A 16,562-nucleotide genomic window follows, 5' to 3' on the forward strand; every position below is an offset into this window, starting at 1 on the left:
CCCAAGGAATTCAAGTAGTTTACACGAATATGGCCAAAAGGCCGATTAATCATCCGGTTAACTAATCTGACCTGAACAGCTTGGAAACAAACACTAGTGTATCCTTTTTAACAATTGTTTTGTTTGCCATTTCTTCAGGAGTAACACAAAAAAAAATACCAAGAAAAGCTAGTAAGACCATACTATTTAATTGCTTTTGCAGCACTGAACCTTACAATACTTGCCATGACAAAATTTTCTCCCTTGTCAAATGCCTGCTACCAATTGATCAATCCTGCCACTCGGAATGCAACCAGTCCAGCTTGAGCCGGCTACCCTGATAAACTTCACATTTTTTTTTTGTTTCTAGTGTGTTATAATATGGCAAGGAGGAACAAAAGAAATAACAAGTGTAAGAGTGTTAAGGGGAGGTGAGTAGATAACATCAACAGATGAAGGAGTCACAAAGAGCAAGACAACATACAACATACATACATGTATTATTGAGACATTTTTCAACACTGAAAAATAAGACCTGCTTCTTCAGCATACTATGTACTCTACACACTGAGCAAGAAATTTCTTTGTTGCCATTGTTGAAGAGACCAGCAACAAACCAGAAGACTGGCACATTCTGTTATTTACAAAATGACCCATCACAGAATAGTAGCTTATAGCCTGTTGATCACAGACCAACTCACCACTGCTCCATTATGCTTATTTCCTGATCGGGCACATCCTTTCACGTTATATGCAGATGGTAGCATGACTGGCCTAGGTGCTGCATTACATGAAGTACAAGTCATTGATGGAATCATAAAAGAAGGACATAGCACAGTGGTATTTAACACTTCTTTTGCGCCCCTCAAATACCAATTTGTCAAATATTTGAGTATTTGGAGCTATTCAACGGAAAAATTTCCAAAATACATTAAAAACACCAAAAAAATTACATTTTTTGTGTTTTTGACTTAGTTGGGCCCATTTCTGGGCTATATATTTTTGAGGGGTCATCTGTCAGAAATACTAGAGAATTTCAACCGGTACCCGTTTGGCAGTACCCGGCACCCGCAGGCGGGTAACTCCCGCACCCGCCACGCACCCGCCAGGTGGTGCCGGATGCGGTGCCGGGTGCCCTTTTTTTTGGAAAAAGCGGTGCGGTACCCGGGTACCGCCCCCAAGTACCGCTTTCCCCCGCCGGGTCAATCGGGTAACCCCCGGACCCCCGGCCCTTGGCCCGCTCTGAGCTGCCCTCGATGACTGACAATAGACCGGTCATCGAGGACGGTCCCTGGTGCAAGCATCGAGGGGAGTAGTCACTCCCCTTGATGACAAGTGCGTGCTGGTCATTGGGGGAGCACCCTCAATGACCATGACCAACCTGTTTGATGACCGGAACAGGTCGGTCATTGCTTTTCTGGTCATTGAGAGGTCCTCCCCTCAATGACCGACCTGTTGCGGTCATCGAGGGGAGGACCTCTTGATGACGCGTCCATTCAGGTCATCAAGGACACCTCTTGGTGACTTTTTTGATGAAAAAAAGCTGGCGGGTACCGCTGGTACCCGCCTAAAAGACCGCTGGCCGGGTGCCTGTTTTTGGAAAAAAACACGCGGGTACCGGCGGTGTAAATTATACCCGGGTCCGTTTTGACATTCTCTAAGAAATACCATGGTGCCAAAGGCGCTTATAATATTGCTGGAGGCATATCTTATAATGGCAGAGCACTATTCAGAGTGCCGGACGCACTTGTGATAGTGGTGGATGCATTTTTCATAGTGGCAGACACACTTTTCATAGTGGCAGTCACACTTTTTGTAGTGGCAGACACACTTTTCAAAGTGCCAGAGGCAGATTTTTTTTGTGTTGCGCCAAAGGGGCTGGTAGAGGGCCTGTGCAAACTCATCTGGGGCCTTTGGGTGTCAAGATTTCAGCTCAACAAAAAGAGGCAACAAAGAAGGAGGGACTATCTGGGGTGACTGATAGGAACGAGGAGCTTGAAAAGAGGTTCTTCGTGCTCAGACTTGATGATTTTTATTTCATGTCCAAGGAGCGGACTTTAACCAAACAACTAGAGAGCCCCCCAGCAAGATCCAAAGGGGGGCCTAACAACAGTAACAGGCGACAGGACAGGTGACAGGAACTGGTGACAGGAACTGGTGACAGGAACTGGTGACAGGAACTGGAACAGGGGACAGGAACAGGAGGACCACTTGGTCAAACAGGACAGGACAGGATTTGACCACTTGGTCAGACAGGAAACAGGGGCCACTTGGCCAGACAGAGAATGTGAGCAGAAGATGAAGTCAGATTTCTGACATTGGGCCCCAGAGAAGCTTGCATTGGCCCTCTACGCGCCCGTTTGAGCCATTATTTGAATTTATTTGAATGTTTGAGCTTAAATTTGCCCAGGCATTATTTGACTCAATTCAAATTCAAATATGAATACTCAAATTGATTTGGTTGAATGTGCTATGCCCTGAATAAAAGAAGGTCCCATTGTTTTCATTTCCAGAAAACTGAAAGAAAGTGAAACCAGACATGGAGCTAGTTAACTTGAATGTAGTGTTGGCTTTGGAAAAGCTTCATTATTACCTGGATGGTAGTGTTTTTCATCTTGTAACAGATTGCACAGCCCTGAGATCCCTGCTTAATACAAAAACACCCAACAGACACATGCTCAGATGGCCAATTGCTAATCAAGAGTATAGAGGTAATATGACCATAATACACAGATGGAAAAATTAAAATTGCAGATGGAATTAATATATGGGCCTTGCCTAAAGATCCTAGCAATCCTGCCTATGACACGGAGGATAAAGATGATGACAGGTTCCCCATCATGGGTATCCATTTTTCAACATTCAAGAATGAATTTTCTGACTCAGTATGAGAAGGTTACCAGAAAGATAATAACACAGTCATTTTTTTTGAATTATTGCTCAAAGAAACCAAAGACTCTCAGCTAAAGAACTCCTTGCAAGAACCTTGGAAATCACTGTATGAGGAAGGGAGATTTTCTCTCTTCAATGGCCTCCTATTTTTAGAGAGAAACATAAATCTGATTCTGTCTTAGTATTAGAAGACAAAGAAAGCATCAAAAAGGAGTCTGGTCTTCAACACACGTCTCACCTCCCTACACCCCTCAGCACAACAGTTTTGCAGAGCAGGCAAATTGAAAAATTGTCAAAATGACTTCAGCGGAGGCCGTTCAAACTGCAAGCTCCATAACTACCTGCTTACTGTTGCTCACCAAAGCCTCTACTATGGAGCTCATGTTCAAGACCAAAACAAACATGAATTTTATTCAACCTTTTGGCTTCTGTTCTTGGATTGTCAAACCAAAGCAGAATTGCAAAAAAAAATTCTCAGCTATCTCTTTGGAAGGTGTCATGCTTAAATATAACAATGATTTCTTGGCTTATAGAATCTATTGCACCAAAGACAAGCCATTTGTCACCACAAAGTACACCCAATTTGATGAAGCTGATTTTCCTCAATGCGGAGCTGTAAGCAAAAGTATGAATCACTATGGCCCGAATAAATTGTCGTATTTCACCCATAGAAAGCCACTACCCTACTCAGAAGAGGAAGATTCTGCAGGGAAAATGCAAAATCAGCCGCAGGAAGAATTGGAGATGCAAGAAATGCAAGAAATTCTAAACAGTTGATCTCCTATGCCGGCCAATCACAATCTGCACCATGAAGACAAGGAAAATCAACAAGACAATCATCAATTTTATCTTTACAGTACGAACGGATCCGAAGCACTTCGGAGGCAGAACGGCCCCAGCCTCAGAGGACGAATCACCCCGGCACCGGCTGGGGATGTTCTGGCTTCGAAGTGCTCCGGATCCGAACTTAACACAAGTCCCTCCCTGTGCTCGCGGGGCGCGAGCACCCTCCCGCTTGCGGGAGGGACTTGTGCCTAATGTCCGATATTTGGCCTGAGGCTGCCCAGCCAAACATCTAAAAATTCCTTATATCCCCCATATCACCGTATACCCATTGGATTTCTTCACAGCCTCTGGCATCATTAGAATCAGATTTTCTTTCTACATATTCTGGTGTGTTTAACACAACACCTACCCCCATCCGTTGAAAAAAAAATTGTTGTAAAAGCATGGCTTGCGAGGCCTTGCAAGGCTGAAACCGTGAGAAAGTGTCTGTACTTGACCTGCAAATGGCCCGGCGGGTCTGTCACATTGCTCAGAAAATGCCCTTACCAGAATGGCTGCTGAGCGGCCAGTTCTTGATGAATTTACTTGAAAAAACATGTACAAGACAGCTGAGATCAAGGGCTAGACATGGCCAGCTGGGATTTGGATTATGAGGTGATACCAAGTTGTAGGAGAGTTGTAAACACAAAATCACACATTTTCATTGAAAAAAACCGTCAGCCTCAGGCCAAATATGGGACATTAGTCCTAAGCCTCTCCTTCGGAGACGCTTCGCGCCTCCTCGGAGAGGCTTAGTTAAGCTCGCTCCGGATCTGCCCAAGAAGTAATTCTTCAGTGCCCGTTTGGTTTCTCACAGAGATCACATGACATTAGATGACATTACTGCTCACAAACGGGGCCTGAGAGATTAATAATAAAGTTGACTTTCTCGAGTTCCTCCTGTCAAAGATCAAGGCTTGCGGCCTTGCGCTCTTGCGGCCAAGTCCCTCCTGCGGGAGGGTTCGTTAAGGTTGAAGGGGAAATCACGAATACTTCCTTCCATTGACATTTTCAACCTCGACATGGTCTGCATCCTGAATCTCACAATCCTTGCGCTTTCGCTCTTTACACTTTGCCTCGGTTCAATTCATCCCAAACGTGCAAACTCAACAGACCCAGCCTTTCCATCAACTACGAAGCCACCAGCACCACCACCGCCACCAGCGAAATCGACACCACCGTCACCACAAGCACCTCCAGCAAAACCAGCATCATTACCTGATACTTCCACCTGCAAATCAATCGAAGTCAGGCAAGAGTGGAGAACTTTAAGTCACGACCAACAGGCTGCCTATATTAAGTCAGTTAAGTGTCTGGCTCGGCTTCCTTCCAAACTACTAGGACATTCTTATCGTCGATGCGACGATTTTGAGTACGTGCATGCTATATTGAGAAAGAAACTCCACAATCGGCCACTCTTTTTACCATGTTAGTCTTGACCCCCATCTTACCTTGCAACTCTGGCCCGTCCTGAAACACTGACGCGGAAATCTTGGCTCAACATGATGAATATTGATACGTTTTTCGATTATGTACACAGGGCACCGCTATTTCACCTTTTCATATGAAAGAATTCTGCAAGAGGAATGCGGATTGCAGGGCACTCTTCCGTAAGTCTAATTTTTGACTAGATATATTCAAAGGCACCGTGTCAGAAGTTGAATTTGGTTGTCTGAATTGCGAAACAAAGATACTGGGACTGGACATTGGACTACAAGAACATTACCCAATCACCGGTTTGGTCATCGGATGTGGAGGTCAGTGAATGATCATTGGTAGTGTGATTTAAATCGAAACTAAACTGGGCAATTCTGGCTTCAAATGACTTTGTTTGCGGGGGCGATTGGTCAACTCCAGGTTGGGTTCGGGTCAAACGGATCGTAAGCAAATCAACACGCGTGCATTCGATAGGGTTTGTGTTGGCGTGGGGTCCTTGAGTTGACGAGTGCAGAAATCCACAGGTTCTTTGGCCCGGGTTCCGATCCCGATGGCTTGGGTGATTATGGATTTTGTCAATGTTCTCTGTCCGACGCGGCTTACTGATCTACTAAACGGTTGTTCATCCCCTGTCTCCAGATGCCGGCGTCGTGACCGACGGCGCATTTGCCAGATTTCCGATTTATTACCCCGGCCGAATGATGCTTCAAAGAAATTTCAAATTGAAGGCTCCATTCGCAATCCCGTGCGTGGGTCTGACCTTGCAACCTCCGGGGTTCATTGTTGCACTCACGATAGCTGATATTAAAATTTCTGCTGATCTGCATGAACCCCCCAGTGGCTATTATCTTGGGAGCCAATGGTAGTAAGTCAGCTTGTCCCAGTCATCGTTTATATATCTTTAACATCTGGCGTGATTTGCCAACATTTATATTTATGACTTCTCCAAAGCAACCCGAACAACATGGAAATTATAGCGTCTCAAACAAATTTTAGCTCATTCACAATCAAACTGGAGGTGCGCTGCTTTTTACTAACTGTCTCGCCTTCGTAGAACATTCATTGATTTGAATATTTCTGCTACTAGGGAAATTATAAGCAGGCAGACGGTACTATTTTGCCCGGACCACACTCGATTATACATTCATTACTTGGTGGAGTACGAATTTATCTATTAAAACAATACCATGTCTTCTAAACAAGCTGACACCACCACCACATGTAGGACATGCCCGATCTAGCTTATTCTGCAAATGATGTAAGTAAATTGAACCTGGCCATTTCTTCCAGCGCTCATCACACAACAGGATTATTAATTGACGGTTGAATACTTTAGCCGTAGGTATTTTGAGCCCGTGGACTTCGTTGGTATGCAGAACTGACGTCTTTGTTGCCCAGTATATTTTACCTTCATCACGCCCGCATAGATGTTAGTTGTTTTCACTTGTCAATATTCAGCTTCCAAACTAATGAAAGCTGCGCATCTTGAATCATTGATTTGAGCAGGAAGTTTGGACCAACTGGCAACAGAAAGACCCAGCCCATCGAACCTATGAATTTCTTCCCGCGGTTTGCACATTTTGCAATCCGATCATCACTTGTGACTTCACGGATCCTAACCACATAAATGCCTTGTTTGTGACGTCTCAAATGTCGCAGGGTGGTTTCCCTGCCAATCTAGATGATGAGCTCGACTACATAGGTCTTGTGCCAAAGATCAAAATCCGCGCCGTAATGGACACCCTCAAACCACCCCTGTGTTATCGATGTCAGTGTCTGGTGTGTTCCGCGTGCGGTGCTCAATGATACTGATGTCCTGGTGTATGTTAATCATCTAACAGATAAATGATCAAATGCTTAAACATTCGGAGTGCTCGATGAACCAATTGACCAAACACGGTTTTTGTAAGTTGTAATGTCAAATTGATCGGGTCATTTTCGCGGCACTGTTTGTAGACTCTCAAAGCGGACTTCGACAATCTCCTCACATCTGCCGGTACTGCTAGATACTTAGATACCATTCTGATTCACTTCGACCTCACTTCGACACCATTCCTGCATAACTTGAAGAAACATTCTTTTAGTATCCAGGCACGGGTTCAACAGATCTCTGAAAGGGGTGAGAAACCCGTGATGCCCCACTTTAATCAGTGTTCATCTGGCTACAGTCATAATTGTGACGTCCCATATTTTGAATTGTTGTAACATGACTCACGTTTTACCGGCACACTTTGAACATGGACATGTTTGTTGTTTCTGTCATCCAATTTGAATCACTTTACACTGCCATTAGACATTCAAAGGCACAATAAGGATCAGAATCTTCATGATTCATTTGGAAGTACTCCACTGATTTGACCATATAAGTGTGGAGCTGTGTGATATAGCTTGTGAGCTAAACATTGCTAGATGTAGCAAGGGTTAGATGAATTCAGAGATTAACACTAATTTAGCTTGGGCTTAGCTCAGCCCAGCGCTGTCAAATTTAAGGGCTAGATTAGTGAGCTGCAAGCTAAACTAGCCACAGGTAAGGATGATCTCATGCATTCATAAACCAAAATTGAACAACATGAATGGAATTAACTTGAAGAATAATCAGGGAAATCTTGCCTTTATCCAACAACAACTTGTGAGATCTCAAAATTTCTCACACACATGTGATATAGTAAGGGGATTCAAAGCTGGCCAATTTTGACTTGCATGCACTTTGGCAAGTTGGTGTTCAAGGCTGTTCTTGATGACCAACTTGCAAAAAGATGTTCAAGAAGGCTTAGGGGGTTTAGTATAATGTGACCATCATGCAACTTTGCAACTTGGGGTTCAAGAATAAACTTGAACACTGACTTGCAAAATTTCATGCAAGTTGCACTTGGCCAACTTTGAAACCCCCTAGTGTATCAAGTGCTTCTGTGCACATGCCCCAGTACTACTTGGCAGAGCCCCATTGGGGCTTTGGTGTGTCCAGGAAGCTTGATTGGGTGTCAATTTTTCTCTTGGAGAAAAGGATGAAACAAAGAGGGAGACAATCACAGAGGGGCTTGGATTGGACCAAGGAGCTGCAGAGGTGGTTTGAAGGAGAAAAGGCTCTGACTTGATGAGTTTATTAATCAGAAATAAAAGTCATAAGTAGAGAGCCCCCTTGCAAGATCCAAAGGGGGCCTAGGAGACTAAAACAAACAAAGAATCTCTCATGAGATGGAAGGAAAGATAGACACATGTTAAAGAAACATTAACATGTGGAAGACATTGTAACTCAACCATGGAAAGAGAAAATACACATCACAAACTTTTGATGGAAAGCATCAATAAATAATTGATGGAGACATTGATTTACATCACTTAGGGTGATGGAATAGAAAGAAATGAAGGGATGTGAGGTTTTTGATAAAGGGAAACAGAAGTTACAAGAGGATGTGAGCGGGGAAGATGAGCCAGAATTTTGACAGGGGCTGGGTGTGTGAAGCCCCAGCCTTCAGGGTGGTTTCACACAAGGAGTCACCGGATTGAATAATCCTACCGCAATGCTGTTTTGAGTATTCAACCTTTCCCTCTTTTTTCCTAGTTTGGCATAGAGCTTACAATCTCTCCCAACTAGTTGAGCCTTCTATTTTCTATTCTTCTTATCTTATTTCTGATATGAGTTGCACTTAAAGAGAGATCTTCCACTCTCTCCCAACTAGCCTTTGCAATCTAGCCCCAACATTTGGAACTAGAAATAGACTCAAAGGATGAAGCCTTGCTCCCCTTGTCTTGTTTCCTTCCTTCCTGCAGTGAGGGTCCATGTGACCCTTACAGGGCGGCCAAGCATGGCACATGCCCAAGTCCCTCCTGGCCAACCCCAAGCTCTAGGCCAATGGGATCATTGTGGATTGGTTACATCAGCACCTAGACTGCTCGTCAAATTCTTGTCTGACAGCTGGTGTGTTTACCAGCCAGCATATTTATCATTTTTGTGGCCAATACACATGCTGCCTCAAGAAGGAGACCCCCCATTGAGGAGAGCAAGTTTCCGTCCTCAATGGTTGGTCAGCAAACTAGTCATCAAGGGGGAGAGACAGATTCTTTATTGGTATTCAATAATTGCATTGATTGTCAAAAAGGTTATCTGCCCTCCTGGTTGACTGACCAACCATTGAGGAGGGAAACTTATCTCCTTGATGGCCAGCACCCGCGCAGCTTTCAACCACTCATGGACACCAACACTTGACCCACCCACAGCAGGCCAGCTGAATACCACCCTACATACCAGCACATTCTGTGTGGATCCTGGCCTTTTACAGGCCCCAACAACATTTAAACCACAGTGCAGAGTAGTTCAGTTGGCCAGTATTACTGTACAGTGTACACCCACACCAAAATTTCATGTGTGCACACTGGTTTTATACTTGGTACAGGTTTTGGATGAATTTAGGGACCCTGTATTTACCCAGAAGCAAGTTATAACTGATCTTCAAAGCAATGTTAAATATATTTCAATAAACTCTCAAATATTGTTTATAATTGGGGCCGTACTTGCTTAAATTTGAGCCTAAAATTCAAGCAAGGAATCACCCTGAGAAAAATGCAAGCAATACTTATGAGCACTCAAAAACCTTTCCTTATCATGAAACCACCTATTGAGCAGGAGGCATTTACCCTTGGTATAATTTCTACTACATGCAATCAGCAATTCTGTATTCTTTATGCAACAGACATCATGCATGGACCTACAAGTGGGAAATGGAGCTGTGAAGGCCTGGCTGTGAACCAAGTTTCATAAGCATTGCACTCAACTGGGCCTCAGCCTTGCTAAACCTGTCTCTTGATTCTTGGGATTTCTGCCTTGCAGAATCCCTGCCTTAGCCAAAAGTAACTGATTGTATTACCTTGCGTGGTTTCTCAACAATCAGTCCTGAACACCTATATGATTCAGATTCTAGCCAATCTCCCGCAGGTTTCTCTTATAGCTGGTTAAATGCAGTTCAGTTTCAAATTGCAAAACTTCTCAACACCCCGGGGCCCCAGCGCTGAAAGTCATTCGTTTATTCAAGAATAAATTATCAGTGAATAGTTATCCTAGGTGGCTTCTGCCTACAGAGGGGTTATTGATTTCATAAATGATTGAATAGATCTATCAGAACAATTTTTATATGCCTTCACGCAAAGAAAGTTGAAGAAGATAAACTATTATAATTAAAAAAAAAAACAAGACAAGCTTTGAAGGTCAAACTCCTCCGACCTCCATCGGGAATGATATTCTTATGATTATGTTAGCACTATCGTTATGAACGAGCCATATCATGCTAAGCAGTTACAAGAGTCAAAAAAGAACGGATGTAAGTGCGCTGAGTGCCAAACCCACGAAAGCAAGTAATTTTCCTATCGATTTAAATCCTAGCGTGCTGGCATCAGATGAAGCAGATGTGGAAGTACTCGGTGAAGGCGCCGCTAAAGTGGGTTGTGCAATGCTCTGCGTATTTGGATGGGTCGTGGTGCTGCTGGTGTTTTTATCAGCCGTTCCATTGATCGAGAATTGGGCGCTTTGGGCCAAGATTGTGCCCGCCTGGTACCAAGGTGGGCATGTTCAGATCAAAAACTGCTACTCAAATTGGAGATTTCAGTTGAACTTACGGAACTCATGATGTTGACTTGGTAGCCGCGGCCTGGTTTCAGTCCAGACAGGGATTCTAGCGTGAATTTGTTATCCGCTGTGTTGATTCCATCTTTGATAGTCCGAGTATATCCAGTCGGGTAAGTCCTGATGGTTTGGATGCAATCAGACAAGAGCTTGGGTATTGAAATGCATGAGGAATACTGACGATGGGTTGTTGTTAACTACTCTGACTTCAACGCTTTCAGGATCGGTCGACACGCTTTGCCATTTTACCGTGTTGGGGGAGTGAAGGCTAAACATAATGCGAGCAGCGGTCAGCTAAAAGTTATACGCCAGATACTAATAGGCAAAGGGGTGGGGAGAGGTTAGCTAGGACTCACTGCCAGACGGTTTCACTACTAGGCTCTGTCACAGTTAACGAGTATCCATATCCTAAGATCACTGATACGATTGCGCAGAAGAGTCCAATGAAATCTCTTTTCATTTTTCCTATTGGAAGTTTAGACAGTCTTCGGAGTCGAAAAACAACACGTAGATGTCACTTCTACAGATCAGTGTGAGTGTTACTGAACGAACGCTAGGATTGTGGATAGGTCTCAAGTCAATAGTGCTCAGTTGTTCGAGCAGTCTTTTGATACTGTGAAGCTACCGATGGTGATGTTAGATGATTCGTTGATCTGTTGAGGCAAAGTGGCAACTTCGAGAAGTCTTATACCCGTCCAATCCGGAAGTCATGGAGACTTTTGACAAGATCCTAGTACATGTTGCGGGAGTGAAATCTTCGCAAGGTCGATTTTGTAGCTCGTGGCCTGAGGATAAACACACAGGAAGAAGCAATCGTCCTTTTTCTTTCAATCGCTGCCGTTGGAAAGTCGTGGTGGCACGCATATTCACTGTTGGGTTGCAGGGCAATGGAAATCCAACGGAGGCCCCAACGTATCCGAGGTGTCAAAATCAATCCACTTCGACCCTATAACCAGTATCCCGCGTGGGATATCCGGTAGATAATCCGGGAAATCTGATAAGGGACCGCGGACCACACTGAAGTCACCGAAATTATTTAAGAATGATAATGCAAGTGCAGAAACAGACTCGAGTCCTTCCACGAGGATATCCCGTGGATTCCACGAGGATTCCACGTGAGACCTGCGCGAGGTCGGACAAGGCGGGGTGAGTTTTTTTGATTTGCGACATTGGAATCCTGTCGCGGGTGGATGACGGGATATCCACCCAAGTTCGAACACTGACGACCCTTTTCTGGTGTCAGGGTCATTTCCCGGTGGAATGCGCGGGTTATAACCATGTTATTGTTAGTCGCGCCTTGACGGTGTAACCTGGTAGAAACCGGTGTAACTGCGAGTCAGAAGACCGGGATTCTGCCGTCAACCTTGTTTTTTCAGCCTGACAGTGCTGTCGATCCTCATCAGCAGCTGCTCCAGGGCCAAGATAATTAGATCCGTCCAGCTCCAAACTCCAATAGCGGAGTTTCAAAACAAGTTCAGCCAACTCCCCGGCCCCATCATTGCTCCAGTTTCCCCCCGCCAATCAAATCAGATCAAGTCGGATATAACTAAGACAATATCTGCTGGATGTTTTGGAACCGTCCAGCAGATGGTTCGGAACCCTGGCTTAGCACCATCCCCTTGTTTCAGGCCTCAAGAAGCGAGCGAGCCTCTGAAAGAGGGGCTTGTGACGCGAGCTTAACTACACTACGGCTCCAGTTGTTGAGCGGTGCCGACGTCGTTTTTGCCCCGGCGTCGGATTATGGTCAGGCCGACCGGGCGCGACGTCGGACACGCCAAAGGGTCAGCCTGACCAGTCCGACCGGGGTAAATTGACGCCAAAGTACCTTTGCCGACGGGAAGGTCAGTCCGACCATGCCGATGCGCTGGTCATCAGGGTCGGCCCGGCGCATGGATCGAGCCGACAGTCCCGACGGGTGGGGCACGAGCGTCGGCTCGCCCGAAAGGTTGTCAGCCAGTCGGCGGTCTGAGTAAACAAGCCGACCTGTCTGACAAGGCCCTCAGACAGCTCAATCTGACTGGTTCCTGCTCAGTCGGACCGACCTGTCCGTCGGCAAGGTCAAGAAATCACCTGAAAAAAGGGACCCTTGACCTATACCAAAATGATCTGCAAGAGTATCGGCAGATTATACACAGAAAGAAAAAATAAAAATAAAAAATAAACCAGCTGGTTTAACTTTACCACAAATTTCAGGAAGGTTTTGCTCGGTAAGGGGTTAGAGTGCGATTGTATACCATTGTACAGGCTTACACTCTAAAGTGTAATTGCTACAGTGGTATCTGTGCGGCATATGTGATGTGACCATCCCATGCTTCAGGTAGTGAGCTCGACTCCTGCGGGTGGTGGTCCTTTTTGCTTGATGAGGATGGGATTGGCTGCCATCGCTGCCGTCGGGGCCAGTACAACCCACCCGCCCGAAAGGTCGGGTACACATCACACTTGTCGTCGGCATCGAACCGACTGCTCAGTTCGACGCCGGGAGCCATCCGACTACCCCTTCAGACGCCGGGATCATGCCGACGCGTCCGACGAATTTCACCCCAACGTCGATCCCACGTCGGCTTAGTGCGGGGTCGGCAGGGTGTTCACCGACGCAAGCGCCGACGTCGGCTAGACGTCCGAGTGCACCCGTAGTGTAAGCCTCTCGATCGGAGGGTCGGGGGGGGCCCTCCCGAAGGGACGCTCTCCGAAGGAGAGGCAAGTCGGACCCGCGGCCTGAGGACAGCCAAATTTTGGCAGGGAAATGATAAAAAATAAACTCAAGACAGAATTCCAACTAAACAACAAATCCTTTTTAAACGCCTTTTGGCACCGTTATAGCTGCCCATCTTGGGAATCTGCTGGCTTTTATTTGGTAAAATTTGGCCATAAATAGTCTGCTCAGCAGACTTTTTTGCAAGGGCATTTACAGGTTTGGTGAATTAAAGTTTGTTGACCCTCCGGATTATAATTTCTTCAGATCAATCAGAGTCTCACGATTTTTTTCAAGTATCAACTTACAAACATACATACAATTTTGATGGAAATTTTAAATTGGTTCCACAATCAACTTTTACAGTTGAACTCTGCCAATGATGACTAGAAAATCAAAACGCATCCAACGGCAAATCACACTCTAAGCACTCCATCCGTAAAGGCAAAGCAAAGTAAACCGGAACAAAAGACAAGTCCAAAATCAACTCAAAGTACTCCAAAGAAACTCAATACCGGCGTGACCATCCTCAAGAAGCTTCTTCAAAGCAACAATTCCGATTTAAAGGTCCCAAGCAAAGAGTTTCTACGGCGGCAAAGAAGCCAAACCCCTTCAAATTGATGCGGTTTCAAATCTTGCGCGGGGTCGGAACATGTCTCTATTGGCTGTAACTGGATTCAGAAAGTGGAGAATATCAGAAATCTACTTTAAGCTCTTGCCTCAAAACGCAAAGCCTGTTGTTCTTGTTCTGAACCCTTTGGATGCCTTGGGGGACAATCAAGTGGCGGTAGGCCAGCCATTGATCTAGCTCAGAGTCAAGTATTTGCTGTTTGAGGTTATGATAGGCTATGGTGGCCAGCAGAGACTTGAGCAAGCTGAAGGTGAATAAACAAAGTTTACAAAGAATAATGTCTATGGATTTTGATGTATACCTTATACTATTCATGCACTAAGGACCAGATCTATCCGGGATTGTATCTGGGCCTGAATTTGGCGGATTGTTCAAAGCTGTCATACTTATCCATCCCCCTAGTTGCCAACTGCTATGGGTATGTGGACTTTTGAGGGTTTTACAGATACCAAAAAAAGGCCAGCTTTTCAATGGTCTAGGAGGTGTGAAATGAATCTGGGTGGTTGTGGGGGATATTGAGGTTGTAATGCCCTCCCCAGCCAAATGGCTGGTTGCGCTCACGCAAGATTTGGGACATTATATTCAAGTCCCTCCTTCAGAGGGGCTTTGTGCCTCCTCGGAAGGAATGGACTTGTGTTAAGTTAGCTTGTGACGAGCCAGGGCCTGAGAGCTGTGGATTTTTGTGGCTTTTTTGGCCTCTTTGAAACTGAAGCACTTTCCCAAACCACAAATCCAATCAACCTGCCTTGAACTCTCACATGTAGGCAAACATCTTGGCTTTGTGGCTATGTTTTTTTTTGCATATTTTGAAGAAATAGTATCAATTTCCTTGGATGTGAGCAAGAGTCTCCGCTGGAGATTGGATGTTGGAGTTATTGCATAATAGTGGTTTACTTTATAGTATTATTCATACAGGACCATAAGAAGGAAACTGATGCACAAACAATGTTTTTGTGATCAATAAGAACCTTAGAGGCACAAGATGGTCAAATTTTGTGTTGTTTGCAAGTGGGAACCATCAGTATCAGTTATATGGTTGATCTTAAAGCAATGGTGACCAAGGCTTGGTTGGATTTTGTGTTGAACATGCCACAGTTGTACTCCAGGATTACATTCAATCCAATGGTACAACTTGTCAGAATACAGAGGCTGATGCTCTAGACGCCAAAAGGCGCAGGGGAAAAACAAACTCTGATGCAACGCATTGTAAGCCCCGAGTTTCATCCCTTCAGACTTAAGCCACACAAGCTAATCCTGCTGTATTGTCATCCCTACAACAGATGAAACGAGTAGCAACTCCCCAAGGGCGCAAGGCATAGTCAGACAACGTAGCAACATCAGGGCAGCTCCGAGTTCCAAATCTTTGATCTCGTGAGTATTTAAGAGGCAGCTCCCAGGCTTGAGACAAAGCATCAGACTAACACTTGCTTGATCTCACAGCTCACTGTCGCACAGAATATCCACCAGCCCCACAGACCTAGCATCTCGAATAAGTCCCTCGACTAACGAGTAAGCATAGCAGCGTTAATCCAAACAGCAGTAAAGCAAATCGCTGATAAAGAGACGTTGTCTTATAACAGCCGTAACAGGACCAACTCAACGTATTGCCAAGACGTTCAACACCGTTAAAGCAAGCGTGCAGAACACAAGAGGTACTTATCCTCTTGCAGCAATAAAACATGTCAAGGCATTAAGCTAACGCAATGCATACACCATTGCAGTCATCCATTCTCATTGTTCCTAGCCAATCCCTTCTCCATTCTCCCTTGCAAAGACTTTGTGTCCAACTTTTCAGTTTAATTTTCTTCTTTCATCTTAATAACTCAGAAGCGCGGCAATCTCGCCTGCTCTTAGGTGAATAGTCCTTTCACTTCTTAAATCAGTCAAGACTCTAAGACCATTGCATTTTCATTGTATATAATTCTGGATACAAGTTTTTTAATCTGAAATCAATCTTAGTTGTCACAAATTTTACACAACTGAGGTGTGCTTCATTATGGTGCAAACCTGCACACAGAACCTGTGCAATGGGCATCTGTCTCAGTCTCCCCATCTGTGGCCCCTGGGGCCCTATAGGGGGTGGGCCGTTTTTGGGGGGTTACCCAGGTACCGCACCTCTTTTGGGCCAAAACAGGTACCTTGCACTGCACCCGGAAGCGCTTCACAGGTGCAAGGCGGGTGTAGGAGGTACCCACCAAGCAGTACTAGGTACCCACAATGGGTACCAAACAGCATTCTCTAGCCAATACACCACAGACACACCACAGAGAGGATCAAACTGAACCGGCTGGCAGAGGAGGATGTGTCTGATTCCAAGGTGATGGTCATTGAAAGACCAACCAATGCTCCACCAAACTCAATTGTGGCTTGTCTAGTCTCACGTTGTGGAACTACTCTTTGGGGGAATAGAGCTTAGAGAGGGACAAGTGCGTGAAAAGCTGCATCTCAGGTTGGGAGAGTAATATGGGACAAGAATAAGAGTATGGACT

At 45.1% G+C, this 16,562-nt stretch overlaps 1 protein-coding gene across 1 annotated transcript; it reads right to left on the bottom strand.

Annotated features, from left to right (window-relative positions):
• Positions 1 to 10,432: 10,432 nt before the first annotated feature.
• PtA15_18A387 (uncharacterized protein) lies at positions 10,433 to 11,210 on the bottom strand (the record flags this gene model as incomplete). The annotated part of the gene is made up of 4 exons (XM_053164920.1): positions 10,433 to 10,675; positions 10,744 to 10,870; positions 10,932 to 11,018; positions 11,107 to 11,210. 4 exons carry the CDS (start codon positions 11,208 to 11,210, stop codon positions 10,433 to 10,435), a joined length of 561 nt encoding a protein of 186 aa, XP_053028882.1.
• Positions 11,211 to 16,562: the final 5,352 nt, after the last annotated feature.

The sequence above is a fragment of the Puccinia triticina genome, chromosome 18A (genome assembly GCF_026914185.1).
Source record: "Puccinia triticina chromosome 18A, complete sequence".
Lineage (NCBI taxonomy): Eukaryota > Fungi > Basidiomycota > Pucciniomycetes > Pucciniales > Pucciniaceae > Puccinia > Puccinia triticina.